The sequence below is a fragment of the Trichomycterus rosablanca genome, chromosome 9 (assembly GCF_030014385.1).
Source record: "Trichomycterus rosablanca isolate fTriRos1 chromosome 9, fTriRos1.hap1, whole genome shotgun sequence".
Classification (NCBI taxonomy): domain Eukaryota; kingdom Metazoa; phylum Chordata; class Actinopteri; order Siluriformes; family Trichomycteridae; genus Trichomycterus; species Trichomycterus rosablanca.
The window spans coordinates 7,149,217-7,166,120 of NC_085996.1; the positions used below are offsets into that span (position 1 = coordinate 7,149,217).

The window sequence follows — 16,904 nt, forward strand, 5'->3', positions numbered from 1 at the left end:
AAAGATCTGAGGGCTTTAAATGAACAGCATGATGAGCTCACTGGTGATCGATTTAAACTCTGCTTTAAGTCACTGTCTGTGAGGAGATTTTAATTTTAAATGAACTTTATTAGTTAGTATTAACACACTACATGGCCAAATGTATTTAGACATCAGACCATAAGCTTATTAACGATTGGACATGGTTGAAAAAATCAGGGACTGATATTGGACAAGAAGGCCGAGCTTACAATCTGGACGGCACGGTTGCTCGGTGGGTAGCACTGTCGCCTCACAGCAAGAAGGTCCTAGGTTCGATCCCCAGGTGGGGTGGTTCGGGTCCTTTCTCTGTGGAGTTTGCATGTTCTCCCCGTGTCTGTGTGGGTTTCCCCCGGTAGCTCCGGTTTCCTCCCACAGTACAAAGACACACAAGTGAGGTGAATTGGAGATACAAAATTGTCCATGACTGTGTTTGATATTAAAACTTGTGAGCTTGTGTAATGTGTAACTACCTGCCCTGTCATGAACGTAACCAAAGTGTGTAAAACATAATGGTAAAACCCTAATAAATAAATAACAATTAACAATCCAATTTATACCAAATCCAATTTATAACAAAGGTATTTATCATGGTTGTGGTCTTCTGGCCTCTAGAGCTCCTCCAAACCAAACTCACCAAATGTTGTGGCCTGAACCCAGTAATTAAGACGGGTGTCCACATACTTTTGGTCACATGTTTTATCCTTGTGAGTTCTCACTTCCTGTCTGCGCTGCTCTATGGAATTCAAGTAGAAGTCTTTAGTCAGATGATGAGATGATGTGATGTAAACACACTGTGTCTCTGTGGACGTACAATCAGATCGGGCCTCATTAATGCTGTTTGAAGCGAGAGGCGCTTTCACACCTCTGTACAGAGGGACTCGTTAGGACTGTTCGAGTCTGACAGCAGACGCTCTGCTCTTCACACCTTCGTCAGTTCTCATTTAGAGAGGGATGAGGTGGATTAGAAATACGTCCCGCAGGTCGGACAACCGCAAAAAAAACAGGTTGATTGCATCATTTGTGGCCTAATGGTTTCTAATAGCTCCTAATATTGTTATAATGGGTTTAAAACACTTTGAAATTTTATTTTTATGATTGATAATGATGCATCCATTACAGTATGGTCATTTTATGATGACATGAACAAGTACGGCATAAAAAAAACTAAGAAACAACATAAAAATGCATTTTTCCTGAAGTTTGTTGGAGTTTTCTGTAAGAGACTGGTCCGTTTTTAGTTCTGAATAAACTAAGGAAAGTTGGGCTGTTGTAGCCTAGTGGTTAAGGTACTGGACTAGCAATCAAAAGGTCACTGGTTCAAGCCTCACCACTACCTGGTTGCCACTGTTGGGTCCTGGAGCAAGGCCCTTAACCTTCAATTGCTTAGACAATATACTGTCACAATTGTAGGTCGCTTTGGATAAAAGCTTCTGCTAAATGCTGAAAATGTAAATAAATGTAATTAATTCATCAGCTCACAAGACTTTCTGACATTAGGTAAGAAATCAGGATGTGGTGAATCCATGACCATCACTTTTAGTTGATGGTGAGCTGGTGTCACAGACATTCTGAGTATAAATGGGAGGCCTGACTGACTCACTGCTACCTGATTTTTGGTGGTTTTTGCATTTTTTTATTATCTGACCATAAAGGCAAATGATGACTGTGGCAAGGAGACCAGTGTTTCATGAACTCAGCTAAAGTCATCAGTCCTACATCAGTCAATAGTCGATACTATTTACTAATGTGGAATTAGCTTGTCATGCCACAGAGTTGAAAGATTGTGTAAGTCTGACGTGACATACACGGCATAAATAATTTGTAAAAATAATTTAAATAATATAAGTCTTCATGCAGGTAGCACAAATTAAATTATAACCAAAACTCATGCGGTCATAATGTTCTATATAATTTTACACTAAATAAAGTGGGTGTATTTTTGTTGTCAGATGGTTCCATACAACATTACTACAACGACTAAAAGTTTTCATTTTTACTTTATAACTACACTGATACAACAATGTGATTAAAAAAATCTGTGGTTGTTTTAATGTTTACATTTTTGCCATTTAGCAGACGCCTTTATCCAAAGCGACTTACATTACAGTATGAGCAACCGAGGGTTAAGGGCCTTGCTCAAGGGCCCAACAGCAGCAACCTAGCAGTGGTGGGGCTTGAACCAGCACTAGGATTACTAGTCCTGTGCCTTAACCACTAGGCTACGGCTTGCCCTATGTTGGGCAATGTTGTGACCACAGACTTGGGCAGGAATGTTCTGGTCTGATATCGAGTTTTAATCCTCTGTCTACTGTCCATTAACGATTATTCATATCAGACATGACTTATAATCAAACTTTTATTTGGTGAATACAGCACATGCTGACAGACTGAAAACCAATCATAAACCCGAGCATTACTTCTAAATTATGCCATTTTTATTCTCTTTTATTAGCATGTCCACTATAAAATCAGATACCAATTTTACTGTGCACACATTATTTATAATTTTACAGAATCAGATATCAAGATATTGTGCACACATTAATTTATTTATTTATCATCATTATCATTAGAAGTACTTCTATGTTTTTTAATCCTCCCGTTAAACAGATTTGCAGTAATTAAACATACCAGAGACGATGAAGATGCAGAAATAAAGTCAAAGATTTGGTTTGTGTTGGTCTCCATCTAGTGCAAGTTTTATAGAAGTGCAGGGAGGTGAAGCCTACAAGGAATATTAACTTGTAATAACTTATATTAACTTAAATTGTCGAATTAATTTTTTTAATTCATTATTTGTCATTAATTCAATTCTCAATATTACTACTACTATAATATTTATCATCTGTTTTGGTGGGGGATTCTTTTTTTATTTTATTATCATATAAATCTTCCCTTTAAATTCACTAACACTTTCCTGTTTGACCTAAGAAAGAATCACTATAATATTATATGTATTTTATATAATTTATGGTAATAATACTATTTCAAAAGATTGACATTGCTATTAAGTTCTTCTCTTCCTCAGCTGGGTTTTTAGTCAGGACTTTGTGCCAGCCATTGGTATCAATGCTTGAACAGAAAGGGCCCTCCCTAAACTGTTGCAACAATGTTGAAAGCACATAATTTGTTTAATATAACTGGCTGTTTAAATACAGATTGTGTAAATAAGGAGGGGTGTGTATATTGTGTAAATAATAATTTAAATATGTATAATCCTGGAGTTATCAGAGTGTTTATTTCAAAAGGGCAGCCATGGTGCCCTTGTACACAAAGTAATCTGGTGTTGTAACGAGAATAAATACAAAATCCTGAATTGTGTTACTTGTTTCATTTTTATTTATGCAGTTTGATTAGATATAGTTGTGTTGTATAGTGTAATCACATGTTTACTATATGGTGTTGCTAGGTTTAGCTTTTGCAGAGATGTTAATGGTCTGTTGATTAAACTGCCTCCTGATGTTGTCCAGTTCATCTTCATCTATGTATTCATAATCATGAGAGTCATCATCGTCTGGCTCGTTAAGACACACGTCCTCAAGACTCCGGCCTCTGGGTACAGCTGAGGCTGGAAACACACAACTTTAGCTAAAGTCAAATTAAGATTGTAATTTTAACATAATTTGGTTAAACTGATCCCTAGTTGTTAGTACTAACTCACACAAACACACACACATGACCTCCTCATTTCTCAATGCCCATATAAATAAGAATGGTTTGGCTTAGCACCAACATACTATTAAAGGCTGCTATCTATGCTATCAAAAGACTTCTGTCAGCCTTCATGGGTGCAAGTTATGAAGAATTGTTCTTGCACAGAAGCCTTTAAGCCTATGGCGACGTGAAGCTCACTTGACTGTGGACTGTGATGTCTGGTTTATGGATTACATTCAACTATTTGGACAAATATAAATATTAAAATAAAGATATTAAAATAAAAGTGATAGTTTCAGAATTTTTGGTTTCTCTTCCTGACTTTGGATAGAGACCACTGCTCCATGTACTTTCAATGATACTTAAACTTACCCTATTTATATCAACCCAGTAGATTTTTAGCTTACATAAATCCAGGTGTTTTACAAATATACATAAATGTTTGAATGTATAAGATTAGCATTTTTTTTATTTGATAAGCGTACCTTTTACTTCAGAAGGTGCAGTTCTGGGTAATGTAGCTGGAATTATGTGTGCAGTGTTCCCACTTCCTGTTAGAGAGGTTGTGCAGTCTGTGGAACTTTCTCTAATAATCGTAGCAGGACGAGCACTCTGACAAACAACAACATGAACACAGAAGATCAGATCAGCTCCACAGACGAGCAAGGCTAAGCTAGGTGTATTTAAATAGCTTATTTAAAAATATCTATCAGAACAGTTGTATATAAATAGAGAATAATTCTAAACTGGCATGACACGATTGTGCAGAAGTGTCGGTGTGGCACCACTCCAGGCTCTAGGTCCTAACCATCTCGTTCACTTTGAGACAGACCAGATCTTATTCAAAGAACCAAACTGAAGCTCTCTTATAGGCATTGAGCTGTTACAACAAATATGGAAACTAACTGGAGGTGGGGATTGAACCTGGCTTGCTTGAGTTGTGTTGCAAAGCCATCGTGACACTTTTCAGTTGATAAGTCATTAGTACTGATTACCTTTGGAGAGCAGCAGGTGATTTTCTCAGGTTTTGCCATTTGAAGTGTTTTTATTGGACGCTCCGGGGGTCGTCCCGGGGGTCGCCCCGGAGGTCGCTTGGATATTTTCGGAGGTCGTGGTGGTGGTGTTACCGTGGCTACAGCATACCTCCTCATTGTGTAGTAGCACTGCTCTGAAATGTCTTCAACAAATGCATTGATGCTACATGAAGGCATCTTGCCTGTCCACAGTTTGTCTACATGAACCGCCATGTGAGTTCGATTTACTGATATTTCCCACCAGCTGGAAAGATCAAGAGTGGAAATGAGCAGGTAGGGCTCGAGGATCTCTTCCTCGATACGTAGGCCTGGAACTCCTGCTAAGATGTCCACTTTTAGTGAAAGATCACGAACCGAAACTTTGATGTTAAAAGGCAATGGAAACCAGCTGCAGACCTCTGTGATGGAATACTGTCGCTTATCATGGATGACTTCCATAAATCCACCTTCTAAGTACATAGGGAGGCGCACTGCCTCGTGTGATTTCCCTTTCATCTTCAGACATGTGAGGGAATCTGTTTCAGATTCAGTTCCAGTTCCGATCTCGCTAGATTCAGTTTTCTTAAGCACAAACTGGTCTCCGGCGAGAACAGATGTTAACCCATCATGCTTGCAGTCAAAAGCCCTTGTGGCCACAACATGCAGCTTTTCAGTGTTGCTCTGGGCTTGTTTCAGGTCGTACGCGGTCGGAAATTCACGCGGTCGTCTTTTAAGCAGTCCTTTGTATCCCGCCGGGATTAGGAAGTGTCTCGGCGATTCTTGGCGAATTTCCGTGGCGAGAATCCGCTTGGCATTAAAGGCCTGATGGATGATCACATGTGTGGAACTGAACAGTGAGGCCAACTCTTCAGATACATTCCGTTCAATCACTGGTCTCTCGATCACTTCAGCCACCATGGGGAAGGAACCCGGAGAGTTTTGGAAGACGTCCTGAAGTGAAAGAGGCTGAATAAAAGAGTTTAAGTCAATCTGATCCGTTACGTCCAGGACCTCCACGTCCAGGTTGGATGGGATGATGACTATGTTCTTACGGACTGTTGGGTAGAGAAGACAACAATGATTTATTCATGATGATTATAATCATTTATTCATTTATTCACTTTCAGTAGCCACAACATCTTCCTCAAATTTATTCATTGTGAATGCTGGAAGCAAAGTGGAAATACGGGGTGAGACAGGGTGGTAATCCATTGTAAGGTATCACAATTTCCCTCACATATTCACTCACTTGGAGCTAATTTGGAATAGACAACCCACCTACTAACAAGCTTTTGGGAGGTGGAAGAAAAAAGAGCAACCAGAGTCGGTTGCATCCCAGATACATTTTTGTTGCCAATTGACCAAAGCCACCATGGCATTCATCCTTCTAAATAGGCAAAGTGGGTGTGGTCAGGCTTAGATGATCTGCTATTGTGGTTTGTACTTAAGCTCAAACCTATAAGGACATTGCTTCTTGTTTTCCAGCTTCAGAAATGCAAACTCCACACAGAAAGGACCCAGATCGCTCTACCTGGGAATCGAACCCAGGACCTTCTTGCTGTGAGGCGACAGTGCTACCCACCAAGCCACCGTGCTAACCTGAGGGCCATGAATACATGGTTTGATGAGTTTAGTTTTGTAGAATTTTAGTGGCCTGCACAGAGCCTTGACTTTAAACTTAGTGAACATCTTTGAAGTTTGTTGGAATGTTGAACAAGAGCCAAGTCCTCTCGTTAAAATTCTGCCTGGTCTCACAAATGAGCACAAGTTTCCACATACACACTCCCAAAAAAATGCTTTACAGCCTCAAGGGGGTTTGGAATAGGACATCCAAATAGCTCATGGTCAGCTGTCAACATAATATATTAATTTAGTCTGATGTTTTTAAACACAGCTGTGCTCTTTAATATTGAATAATAAAAATGTGAATTGAGTTGCTTACATGCCATGACAGCCTGAAGCTCGTAGACCGGTGTTAACATCAACTCTCCACTCACATTCTCCTGCAGATTTGAGTAAAGTAAATCTTTCACTGGAAAATCTTTCACCGCCGTCACCGTTCTCCTCCGTGCTTTTGGGATTTTCCACTCAGCCAGTTCTTTCAGAGTATAAAACTGATCGTCATCACACTCTATAAACTGACCCTGCTGAGAAACATCCAGACTGAAGGACAACTTTGGTTCCCGGTGAAGAACCTCACATTCAACATGACCTTTAGTCCCATCCTGATCCTGAAGTACAGATGTGATGCAGAACATCTCCTTCTCCTTCAGCGAGCCCTGAGACAAAGGGATGCTTACAGAGGAGATAAACACCGGCTGTCCCAGACGATGTGAGCCGATCTTAAATGACTTAATGATTTCTTCAACACTGAGGTACGGCTGAGGATCCGCCACCACCCTGAACAGGCCTGGTACACAAAAACATCACTTATTAGAATCAGAATTAGTGACACTTAGTAAACCTAAAACTACAAAATGTTATGGGATGGGGGTGGACCCAAGAGCAGAGCTCCTGTTTTATTTACTTTAGGTTTAGACAGTGGACATGAACTAATATGACAAAGGAAACAGTGTATGAGGTGTGGAGATGAACAGACAATGTTTGCGTGCTTTCACAGTTGCAAGTGCTTGAGGTGGTGAAATAGGTGGGAAAAGCATCACAAAAGGTAGTGGTAAAAAAAAAAGGCGGGAACAGCAAACAAAGGAGATGCTGAAAATGGCGTACTCAAACAAAGGAAGGCAATAGTAGTCAAATAAAGTCAAACACGAAACTATTTTTAGCCTTGGGGCTGAAAACTCTCCTTTAACTAAAATTGTTTTCTCAAAAGCTAATAAACGTAAAGACCTTAAAGGGTTCGGCTCATGTTTCTCACACAGATTTGCTTCCTGAGTTTATTCCTCAGTTAATCTATCTATTTATTTATTTTTTAAAGAACTTTCTGTTCTTTTCTCCTCTTTTCTTTTACTTGTTGGTTGTAGCTATATTCTCTTTTCTTTTCACCTTTTTGCTAAATACAATACCATCTGCTCCTCTACAAAGGTGCAGCACTGAGCCATGGTTTAAGTGAGCTTTTATGCAGGACTCTGCAGGTGTGTCTCATTAGCAGTAATTAGTGCTTCCAGCAGCTCTCTTACTGTGCCACACAGGCCCCCTGCTGGTGACCGGCAGCGTGGACCGACCCCTTACAAAAAATATATTTTTATAAGTGTAACAAATAAATAATTGAAATAAACCAGATGCATTTACAAGTTTGGATTAGTTGTTGTTTTTTATGATTTGGTTTTACCAGTGAGACAGCATCCACCCTCAGATCAAGACCTGCTAACCACTGACCACTGAGCAGCGTAGTGTAAGTGAAACTTAACAAGCTTTGATCAGAACCTCTGACTCACACATCTGCTGTGGTTCAGACTTTACAGTGCAATAATGTTTAAGGTCATTGCCCGATCAAGACTTTTGGTTTACTGTGCACAATTTAGACGACTTTCTTTCAATTTCATTTGTAAATAAAGTCCACGCTGCAGTTACTGAAGTTTGTGCACCTACAGAATCAGTTTTTCACATTAGTGTGGGGACATTTGGTCCTCTCATCATTACGCTGGAGAACTTTTCAGCATGAACTGCCTGAAGGTTCTGTCGCATCACTTTTGGATTAAAATCAGCACTTCGACTATGACACTAAAACCTTAATTCAATTTCTTTAAACCATTTCTTTTAAAAGTGAACTTGCTTTTGTGCTAAGGATGTTTTTGGTGAATGTTCCAAATCAGTCATGGATTCCCTTTTTAACTAGTTTCTTTCTTATAGTGGAATAATGAATGCTGACATTATCTGATGTGTACAAACCTGCAGTTCTTTGGATGCTTGTCTGGTTGCCTTTGCGACTTCCTTGATAAGTGGGTGATGCGCTCTTGGTTGGTTGTGCACTCTTGGTTGGGAAATGGCATTGTGGTTTACTGGAGCTTTGTAAGCAGTTTCAGATTGAAATATATATGTTTCTTTCTTTTCTATTTTTCAAGTTGTAGAATAGTGTTGCTGCTTGTTGAGACTTTTTGCAACTTTAAATTGTTGGAAATACTTGTTTATTTTGGATACACCTTTTTGAATAAATTAGAAGAATCCATGCAAATAAATTTTCAAGGGGCTGTAAACAGTTTGGGGGGAAAATAATAAATAATAACAATATATAAACATAAAAAACACTTTGTACCTGGATAGTCGAGTGGCAGATGGATTTCAGTTTTTTCTGAGGTATGAGCTATGAACCTGCTGATACTAATACTGATGATCTTCATTAAATCCCCAGTAACTAGACAGCACTCTCTCCCAAAGAGTTCATACACTGCACCTGAATAAAAAAAAACTTAATTATTTACAAAATAAAACTCCATATACATGCACATGGTTTTTAAATGAGATATTCAACAAGTTTGTGGCCAAGTGTCCACAAACTTTCGCCTTCAATTTTGTAAATCCCCTGCTTTGCAAAGAGATTTTTTTATTTTTTACTTCTATTCACTACTGTTGTTTTATTTTGATATTAATGTACTAACTAAACCCATTAAGTGAAAATTAAGGCAAACAACTTTAAATAATGAGCTACTTAATTTAGGGTAAACTGAAATAGATGACTTAAATTACTTTGTGTAATTCATAATGTGACACTGAAATGAGGTATGTGGTCATGGTAAATGTCACATTACGGCTGAGGTTTATGGCTCTACTTTGTTACTGCAGCTGTGTTTAAATGTCAAAGTGCACATACTGCTGAACGTATTCGTACCCCTTGTCTTTTGGTTCTCTTTACTGTGTTGTGCATTTTATTCTGAATGGATTTAAATGCTATTTTTGCCATCACTACACTTAACCATGCTTAATTATGAAGTGATGAACTTGTTGAAGTCTTAGGTCATGCTACAGCCAGTGGTGCTATACAGGGTACCGCAATCCGTACTCGTGAAATAAGTATTATAATAGTACAAACAAATCAACTGCATCCTTTAATCTCAAAAAAGCTTAAGTTGGATTGACTGTTCTACATTGCCTCTAGGTGAGACTGAATGGGTAAATGTGTGAGTGTGTGATCTTTGATAAATGGGCACCTAGTGCAGTGTTTCTGGGTGATGACAATCGACATAAATTAAGCAATTAGTGAAAATGAATAATTTTTGCTGTTTCGACCAACACAACAAAAGAGAAAGTTGGCAGTTAATCCGTCACCAGTTTTAATCAATCAAATCAAATGACATCCAGTCCAGAGTTTATTCCTGTTAGACCCACTCTAACCCTGACCAAATCCAGCAATTAGTGAGCATGAATGAATGAATGAATGAATGACCGCTCAGAGAGTCTAAAAGTATTAATGTTTGTTTGTTTATTAGGATTTTTACGTCATGTTTTACACTTTGGTTGCATTCATGACAGGAACGGTAGTTACTCATTACACAAGGTTCATCAGTTCACAATGTTATATCAAACACAGTCGTGGACAATTTAGTGTCTCTAATTCACCTCACTTGCACATCTTTGGACTGTGGGAGGAAACCGGAGCACCCGGAGGAAACCCACGCGGACACGGGGAGAACATGGGAACTCCACACAGAAAGGACCCGGACCGCCCCACCTGGGGATCAAACCCAGGACCTTCTTGCTGTGATGTGACAGTGCCGTGCCGCCCAAGTATTAATGTTCTGAACCAGACAGGAACCCACAAACAGATTTTACAAATTCTTTTTGAGGTAATGTTCAGGTTTGCTGATATACATTTTAACATAAAGTGACTATATAGTTTTGTGAGCATGTGCATTATATACATCACCATCACTATTCATTTATATTGTGTTCGTCCACACCTTGTGTTTCCTTTTCCAGATCAGTGAAATACCACAGGTCAGGAGTTACCTGTTAATTCAACTACTTCAAATCTTAATGGCGCCGTGACTGACTTCACAGAGACTAATGAGATAATTTAGACGACAGCAAACCATGTTTTCAGGAATATGGTGAATTATTTAAATTGTAATTAATACATAGTTTAGTTGTTAATTAGAAGTGTTGTGTTGTTAACAAGAGAGTCAATTGTTATTGATTCTTTGAATCGACTCCTTCAGGTAAACGTAGGGAAACGAATCACACTTTTCTCCCCATAAAGACAAATAGTTAAATTTTAAGATTTTAACATCAGTATTACAATATAAAATAAAAATGCATTAAAGTTTAAAGTATTCTTTTGTAATGTGTGCAAGAGAACGCTCACATTTTTCGATTAATTAATAAGTGAGTGAATGAATCAATCAGTGGATCCGGTGCTACCCAGAAACACTTGGCGCAGGGCAGAAATATATCTGGACATAGCTTCAGTCTATTAATTACTCATATTTAGACACAGTTGAAGCAGACAATCCACCTTCTGCATGTCTGGGGAGTAAAAGCAAACCAGAGTACAGAAAAAGGAGGAAAATATAAGAAGATTTTTACAGATACTTACTTGAGGCCCAGGTCTTCAAGACCCTTGTTGCTGTGCAGTACTTACTGTATCTACTGCACCACTGTGTGCTTGTGTAATTAATGACCACCTGTAATACTTCACGTATATTGTTGTTGGACCCTGCTGTGACTCTTGCTTTTTCTTTTTGCATGTTCTCCCTATGCCCTGTGTTGGTTTCCTACCGGTGTGGGTTTAGCTCATTAACTCTGTAATTAAAATCAATTTATTCTATGTAAAAAAATGTACAACAGTACATAACAGCACAAAGTCTTCTCATACAATGCTTGACAGAGAGCAAATTAGAGCAGCCCCTGACCTCTCTTGTTCTGGCCCCCATCTCATTTTTATGTCCCAGTGTAAAAGAAAGTCATGCCATATAAAGTAACTGCCTTAAAGACCCCAAACACTGCAGTGAATTTAAAAAAAGTTAAATATAAAGGATCGTAACATTTGAATTATTATTCATCAGAATTTTTAAGGTGTCGATAATCGTTTTTTCTTAATACAAACATTTTAGTGTTTGGATTAATCTAAAGTTTACCAATAATTCTGGAACTGACTGTGCAAGAAAGAAGTAGCAATGAATTTAGTTTTTTTCACTATATGAAGATGGCACAAGGCACATACCATCCTGGGCGCAACTTCCGCAATTTTTTATTCAGTGTATCTTAAAAAACTGACTTTACTAGAATCAGTTTTACATTGAAATTATTTTTCCTTACATACAAACTGAAACACTAACAAAACCACGAAGTTCATTTATTTGTAGATTTTAAACTCCTTCAAAAAATTTAAACTTGAGCTTGGAATTAAACAGTAATGAAGAGTAAAAGTGAAATTAAGTGTTATAGTTGGTACCTTGTGAGTAAATCCCGGACTGAATCTGCAGGATCCTGGGCAGAGCTTTAGGATCAAGTGATTGCATGAATTCCATTAGTGTCATCGCCATCCTGAAAAACCCCAAATTCCTCTTTATAAACAGAATATTATAGGCCTAAGGTGTCCATAGATGAAAGCAGGGGGTCTGAGAGGTCTGATGCGATGGCTGGAAATATAGAAGTAACCTTTGACCCCTCTTTGGCCACTGAACAGCTCGGAGTGATGTGACAGAACAGTAGAGAGAGATATTGTGGAGGACAAGAACAGGAAGTGAAGGTGGTGGTTTAAAGAAAGCAGCATTCTGCACAGATGCAACGTTCAACCGCAGTATCCAGCACAGACAGAAATGCTGAGCTACAGCTTCACACAGAATACTGAGCTGATCCGTACAATACCACCCGCGTAAAGGACCATGCCACACCATGCCAGTATTCATCTAGCAGATCAGCAGCAGATCACCATCAGCATACATGATTATAGCAATACATGTACAACACATTGTTATATACTACATGGCCAAAAGTATATGTACACTCATGTACAAACATGAGCTTGTTGGACCTTCCATTTAAACACTGTGGACATTAATAAAAAGTCCCCAAACAGCACCTAACTAGCCACTGGTCGTTCCACCTACTATAGCCTCCATTCCTCTGGGAATTCATATTTGTCAAAATGTGTGAACTTTTAAACAAAATAAGATTTCTGAGGTCAGAGATGCACTGACGTTAAGTAAGCAGGCCAGATCTGCACTTTCCAGTTTATCCCATAGGTGGGGTTGAGGTCAGGCTTTTGTGCAGACCAGTGGAGTTCTAAACTGTTGTAACAAAGCTGAAAGCATATAATTTATTTTATAATAAATAAACCTTCTATACAAGTTAGTGATGAAGGAGCCTGAGACATCTGAACTAACTAATCTGCAGTGAGTGAGTCCAATAACTTTTGGTCATAATACTTTTTTTCAAGCAACCTATTGGTCATGATTTTTTATGTGATCGAGGCAACACAATGCATCTTAATCTCTTTACAAGATGTAACATAAAGCCTCCACAAGGGGGCATTCACATACACGTTTATTTAATTATTACTATTTTTCTCTGTGACCCCCATGGTTTGAAAAACCCTGGTGTAGATTGTTACTGGTTTTACAGTTTTCTATTATTTTGTCAATCCTGTGTATATCTGGGAAAATCCCATCCAAACAGCTGATGTTGATGTTTCCTTTAAGCACAGATGCTGCAACAAAAGTGAGACTGTCTACAGTCAAGCAAGCTTTACATCTTTATGGGTTCGATAGCTACTGGCAAAAACTCCCCAAAAAACAGTCCGTGTGATCAGCAACAAACTTAACTCAAGCTTGAAGGTGCTGATCTTGTAGCAGAAGCTGATGTTGATATAAAGCTTGCTCGAGCCGAGACAGTGTCTTCCATTTTGTATTGTACCAGCCAGACAAATTTCCTTTAGGCAGTTTTTTTAGACCACTGTTCCATGTACTTTCATTCAGTTTGTACAGCTGACTTGAAACATGAAGTTGTATAGAAATGGCTCCAAATGATAATCGTGCTGTGATCTTAGATTAAAGCAAATGTTTTTGGACAGAGAAGTATGTTGTGTTTACATCATTCAGTCTCAGAAAAAGAAGAGTTACAGAAATCCCTACAATCAGAGGTTTTGTACATGATCTCTTTTTTTATTAAAATGGTTTTAATCATTTCATTACAGCCATTAAGCCACAACTACAGAAAAGAAATGATGTAAATGTGTGTTTTTTTCCTCCCTTGCTGTATAAAAGTCCAACATGACGGCGTCTGGCTGCGTTTTCCTTCGTCTTCACACGCTGGAGTTAAACACTGTGGATATTTAGATGAAACACTTGTACATTAACTTTCAAGTCCATCGCAAAAGTTCGTTTTCTTCTTCGTGATCTTCCACCATGTTGCTCCAGTAAAGATACGATTCACAATCATTTACACACAAATATAAAAAATGACATTTAACATAAAAAAAACTAAATCAAACAGCACTACGTGCCGATATGTCACAATATATCGCAACATAACTGCTTTGTTAAAGGACGAATCGGTTCAGAGTTCACAAGAATGTATTTGCAGTATCGTACATTGTGTATTAAAAATTGTGATGCGTTGTGTAACGGATTAATGACACGTGCATGAAGCCTACGTAACACTAGTAAAAAAGAATCAAAATTAAAAATTCACAACAAAATGTTTACAGGGTGAAACAGGGTGCGAATAACAATGATTGTTTTAAGCCTTCACAAAAACAAAGGACAAAAATAAATACAAACAATGTGCTTTATCCACATATTTACACTCGTCTTTGGCTTACGATTATAATTCTGCTACAAAACCAAACAAAAAATCAGGAAAATAAAACAACAATAATAGTTCATAAGCCAGCCATTAGTGCACGATACAAAGCCAAGGTCACACTGCAGTTTGTTTTTTCTTTTTACAATTAGTTTTTTTCAACACAACCGAGTTTATTATATAGATATATATCAGATTTAATCATATACGTGTATGTCATCGACAGTAACAGTGACGAAAAAAGAAACATTAGCATGCAACAGTTTGACCTTTGTGTTTACAATGGCTGAGAAGAAATGAAAAATAAAACATGTAAAAAATGTAAAACTATAATAAAATTGATCCTTATAGTATCGTAAACTCAGACTTTTCCCAAACAAGTTAAGAAAATTGTGAACTTCTTTTATTCTGCTGGGGCGGAGCTAATGGCAAATTTTGTCAGCCAATCACAAAACCAATTATCTAACAACACTACTTTGTTTACGCAATGTTAGCTAGATCAGTGGTCCCCAACCACCGGGTCGTTTATTACCCGACTGCACAGAAATAATAAATAATTAGAGATCACTACATCAGCAATGAAAACACTGCTTTTTTACGAGAGTGTTATTGTCTCCAATCACCACTAGGTGGGAGCAGCGTCTTGTTGCAGCAAAAAAAAGCTCATTAGTGAGTAGCACAGTTATTCTATTTTAAATCCTCCCGCCCCCGCAGGTCCGTAAAATGATATCTTATATAAAACCGGTCTGTGGTGCAAAAAGGGTGGGGACCGCTGAGCTAGATTGCTAGAAAACTCAAAAAGCTTCTTTAAATGTAATAGCTAGCTAAGCAGCTACTGCTAAATGTATTAAACATTTTATTCTAAGCAACATAGGTGAGATAGTTTATGTAATGGTTTTAGCTTGTTAGTAAACTTGGCTTGAATTACTTTATTATCAGGCTAGCTTAGCCGATGTTTCTTTACTAGTTCGTTTTGTAATTAAAATCTGCTAAGCAGCTCAAGGAAATTTAACGATATAACAGGTTTCATTAAACAATAGTTTATCATCTGTTTTTGTAGCTAGCCATGTTCAGGATGCTATTCATGTTATACAGCTACTGATGAAAAGATAACACTAACTAAGCTAGAAAGTTTGTTGCTAACATTAGCACAATACTGTATGAGCCTACTGGTTAGCTAATGTTAATAAGCTATTATAATGTTTAACTGAAGTTTTGCAAATCTCTCAACCAAATACAAAAATCAACATATTTGCTATCAAAGCTACTTTGGCTAGCATCATATTAATTAGATTACAAACATTAGAACAATGATGTGTTTGGTACTTAGCTAGCTAACCAAAACTCTATTGAGTAACCAGCAATTTAAACAATTTATCAAATAAAACAAACATAATTGTTTGTAATTGGCTAATTTAATTGAACCTAAGCTCCACCCTTGTTGATACATCGAAAAAAAAATTTTCTCATGCATGAGTACTGTGTACAGATTGTTTTGCTAAAATGTCTTACAGCTAGCTAGTGATTAGCAGTCACCACCAAACAGCTAACTGACAACTGAGGCTCTGTCCCAAAATCACTTTAAATCTGTACAGAATGTGTACAGCATCAACATTTGTACTAGGAAAGGTTAGCACTGGTGATGTAGCATTTTAGCATTCATCGAGATGATGACATGCTAATGAAAGTTCAGGACAGCAGCCGCAGACAAACAAAACAGGAAGGCCATAGCATTAACTGCTAATCACTAAGCTTAATAATCAGTATCTATCAAACATGTCATACAGGAGGTTTTTTGTATGCAGTTTGGGACACAGCCCCAAGCCACAGAAGTACCTTAATGGCACACTTTTCATTTTCTGTACCACACCGCCTGACGGACGAAGAACACAAACAATGCCTTAAAAAGTGATTTAGTGTGGATCACATTTCCTTTAGGAGTTTTCGATGTACTCCAGCGCGACGTCGTAGCAGAATCTGTACTGCTCCTACACACAAACAAAACACACGTATAGAATTAGAAACAGAAAAATAAAGCACCATTTTAATGTTACCACTATATTATTGTTATATTATATACAAACATTTAGATTAAATGTTCATTTTTTGTTTATTTTTCCCTTTTTCTCCTAATCTAGTCATATCCTATTCCTCAGTTGTATCTTTTGTGTTGCTGAAGACCCCGACTCTGACCAATAAGGGCCATACCTAACACAAACCTCTCAGACATTAAGGACACTCGTGAACTTTGTTTAGCTGATGCCCGACCAGAGGAAGACGTTTCTTTTCTTTAAAAAAAAAAAAAGTAAAACTATAATAAAATTGATCGTTATAGTATCGTAAACTCGCTCAGACTTTTCCCAAACAAGTAAAGAAAATTTTTATTTTTTTTTATCACCAATACAAGACTGTAAAGTGTGTTGGCTGTAATGTTTTTGTATTGGCAGATTCAGAAGGAAACAGTACTACAGGAAACAGTAAATGTAACTGTGTTTTATGGGTTTGTGTGTACAGTGT

The 16,904-nt window shown here is 37.9% G+C and overlaps 2 protein-coding genes across 2 annotated transcripts in view; both read right to left on the bottom strand.

Annotated features, from left to right (window-relative positions):
- Positions 1 to 3,370: 3,370 nt before the first annotated feature.
- themis (thymocyte selection associated) lies at positions 3,371 to 12,127 on the bottom strand. The gene is made up of 6 exons (XM_063001080.1): positions 12,037 to 12,127; positions 8,902 to 9,039; positions 6,631 to 7,098; positions 4,671 to 5,743; positions 4,161 to 4,287; positions 3,371 to 3,589 (listed from the first exon to the last, which is right to left on the bottom strand). The coding sequence occupies exons 1-6, from the start codon at positions 12,125 to 12,127 to the stop codon at positions 3,414 to 3,416; spliced, it is 2,073 nt and encodes a 690-aa protein (XP_062857150.1). The 3' UTR covers positions 3,371 to 3,413.
- A 3,673-nt stretch (positions 12,128 to 15,800) lies between these two features.
- The window catches only part of ptprk (protein tyrosine phosphatase receptor type K), a 130,608-nt gene continuing 129,504 nt past the window's right edge, over positions 15,801 to 16,904 (bottom strand). Inside the window, exon 36 of the mRNA XM_063001776.1 lies at positions 15,801 to 16,375. Coding sequence (XP_062857846.1) covers positions 16,322 to 16,375 — 54 coding nt within the window. The 3' untranslated portion in view covers positions 15,801 to 16,321. The remainder of the gene's footprint in view (positions 16,376 to 16,904) is intronic.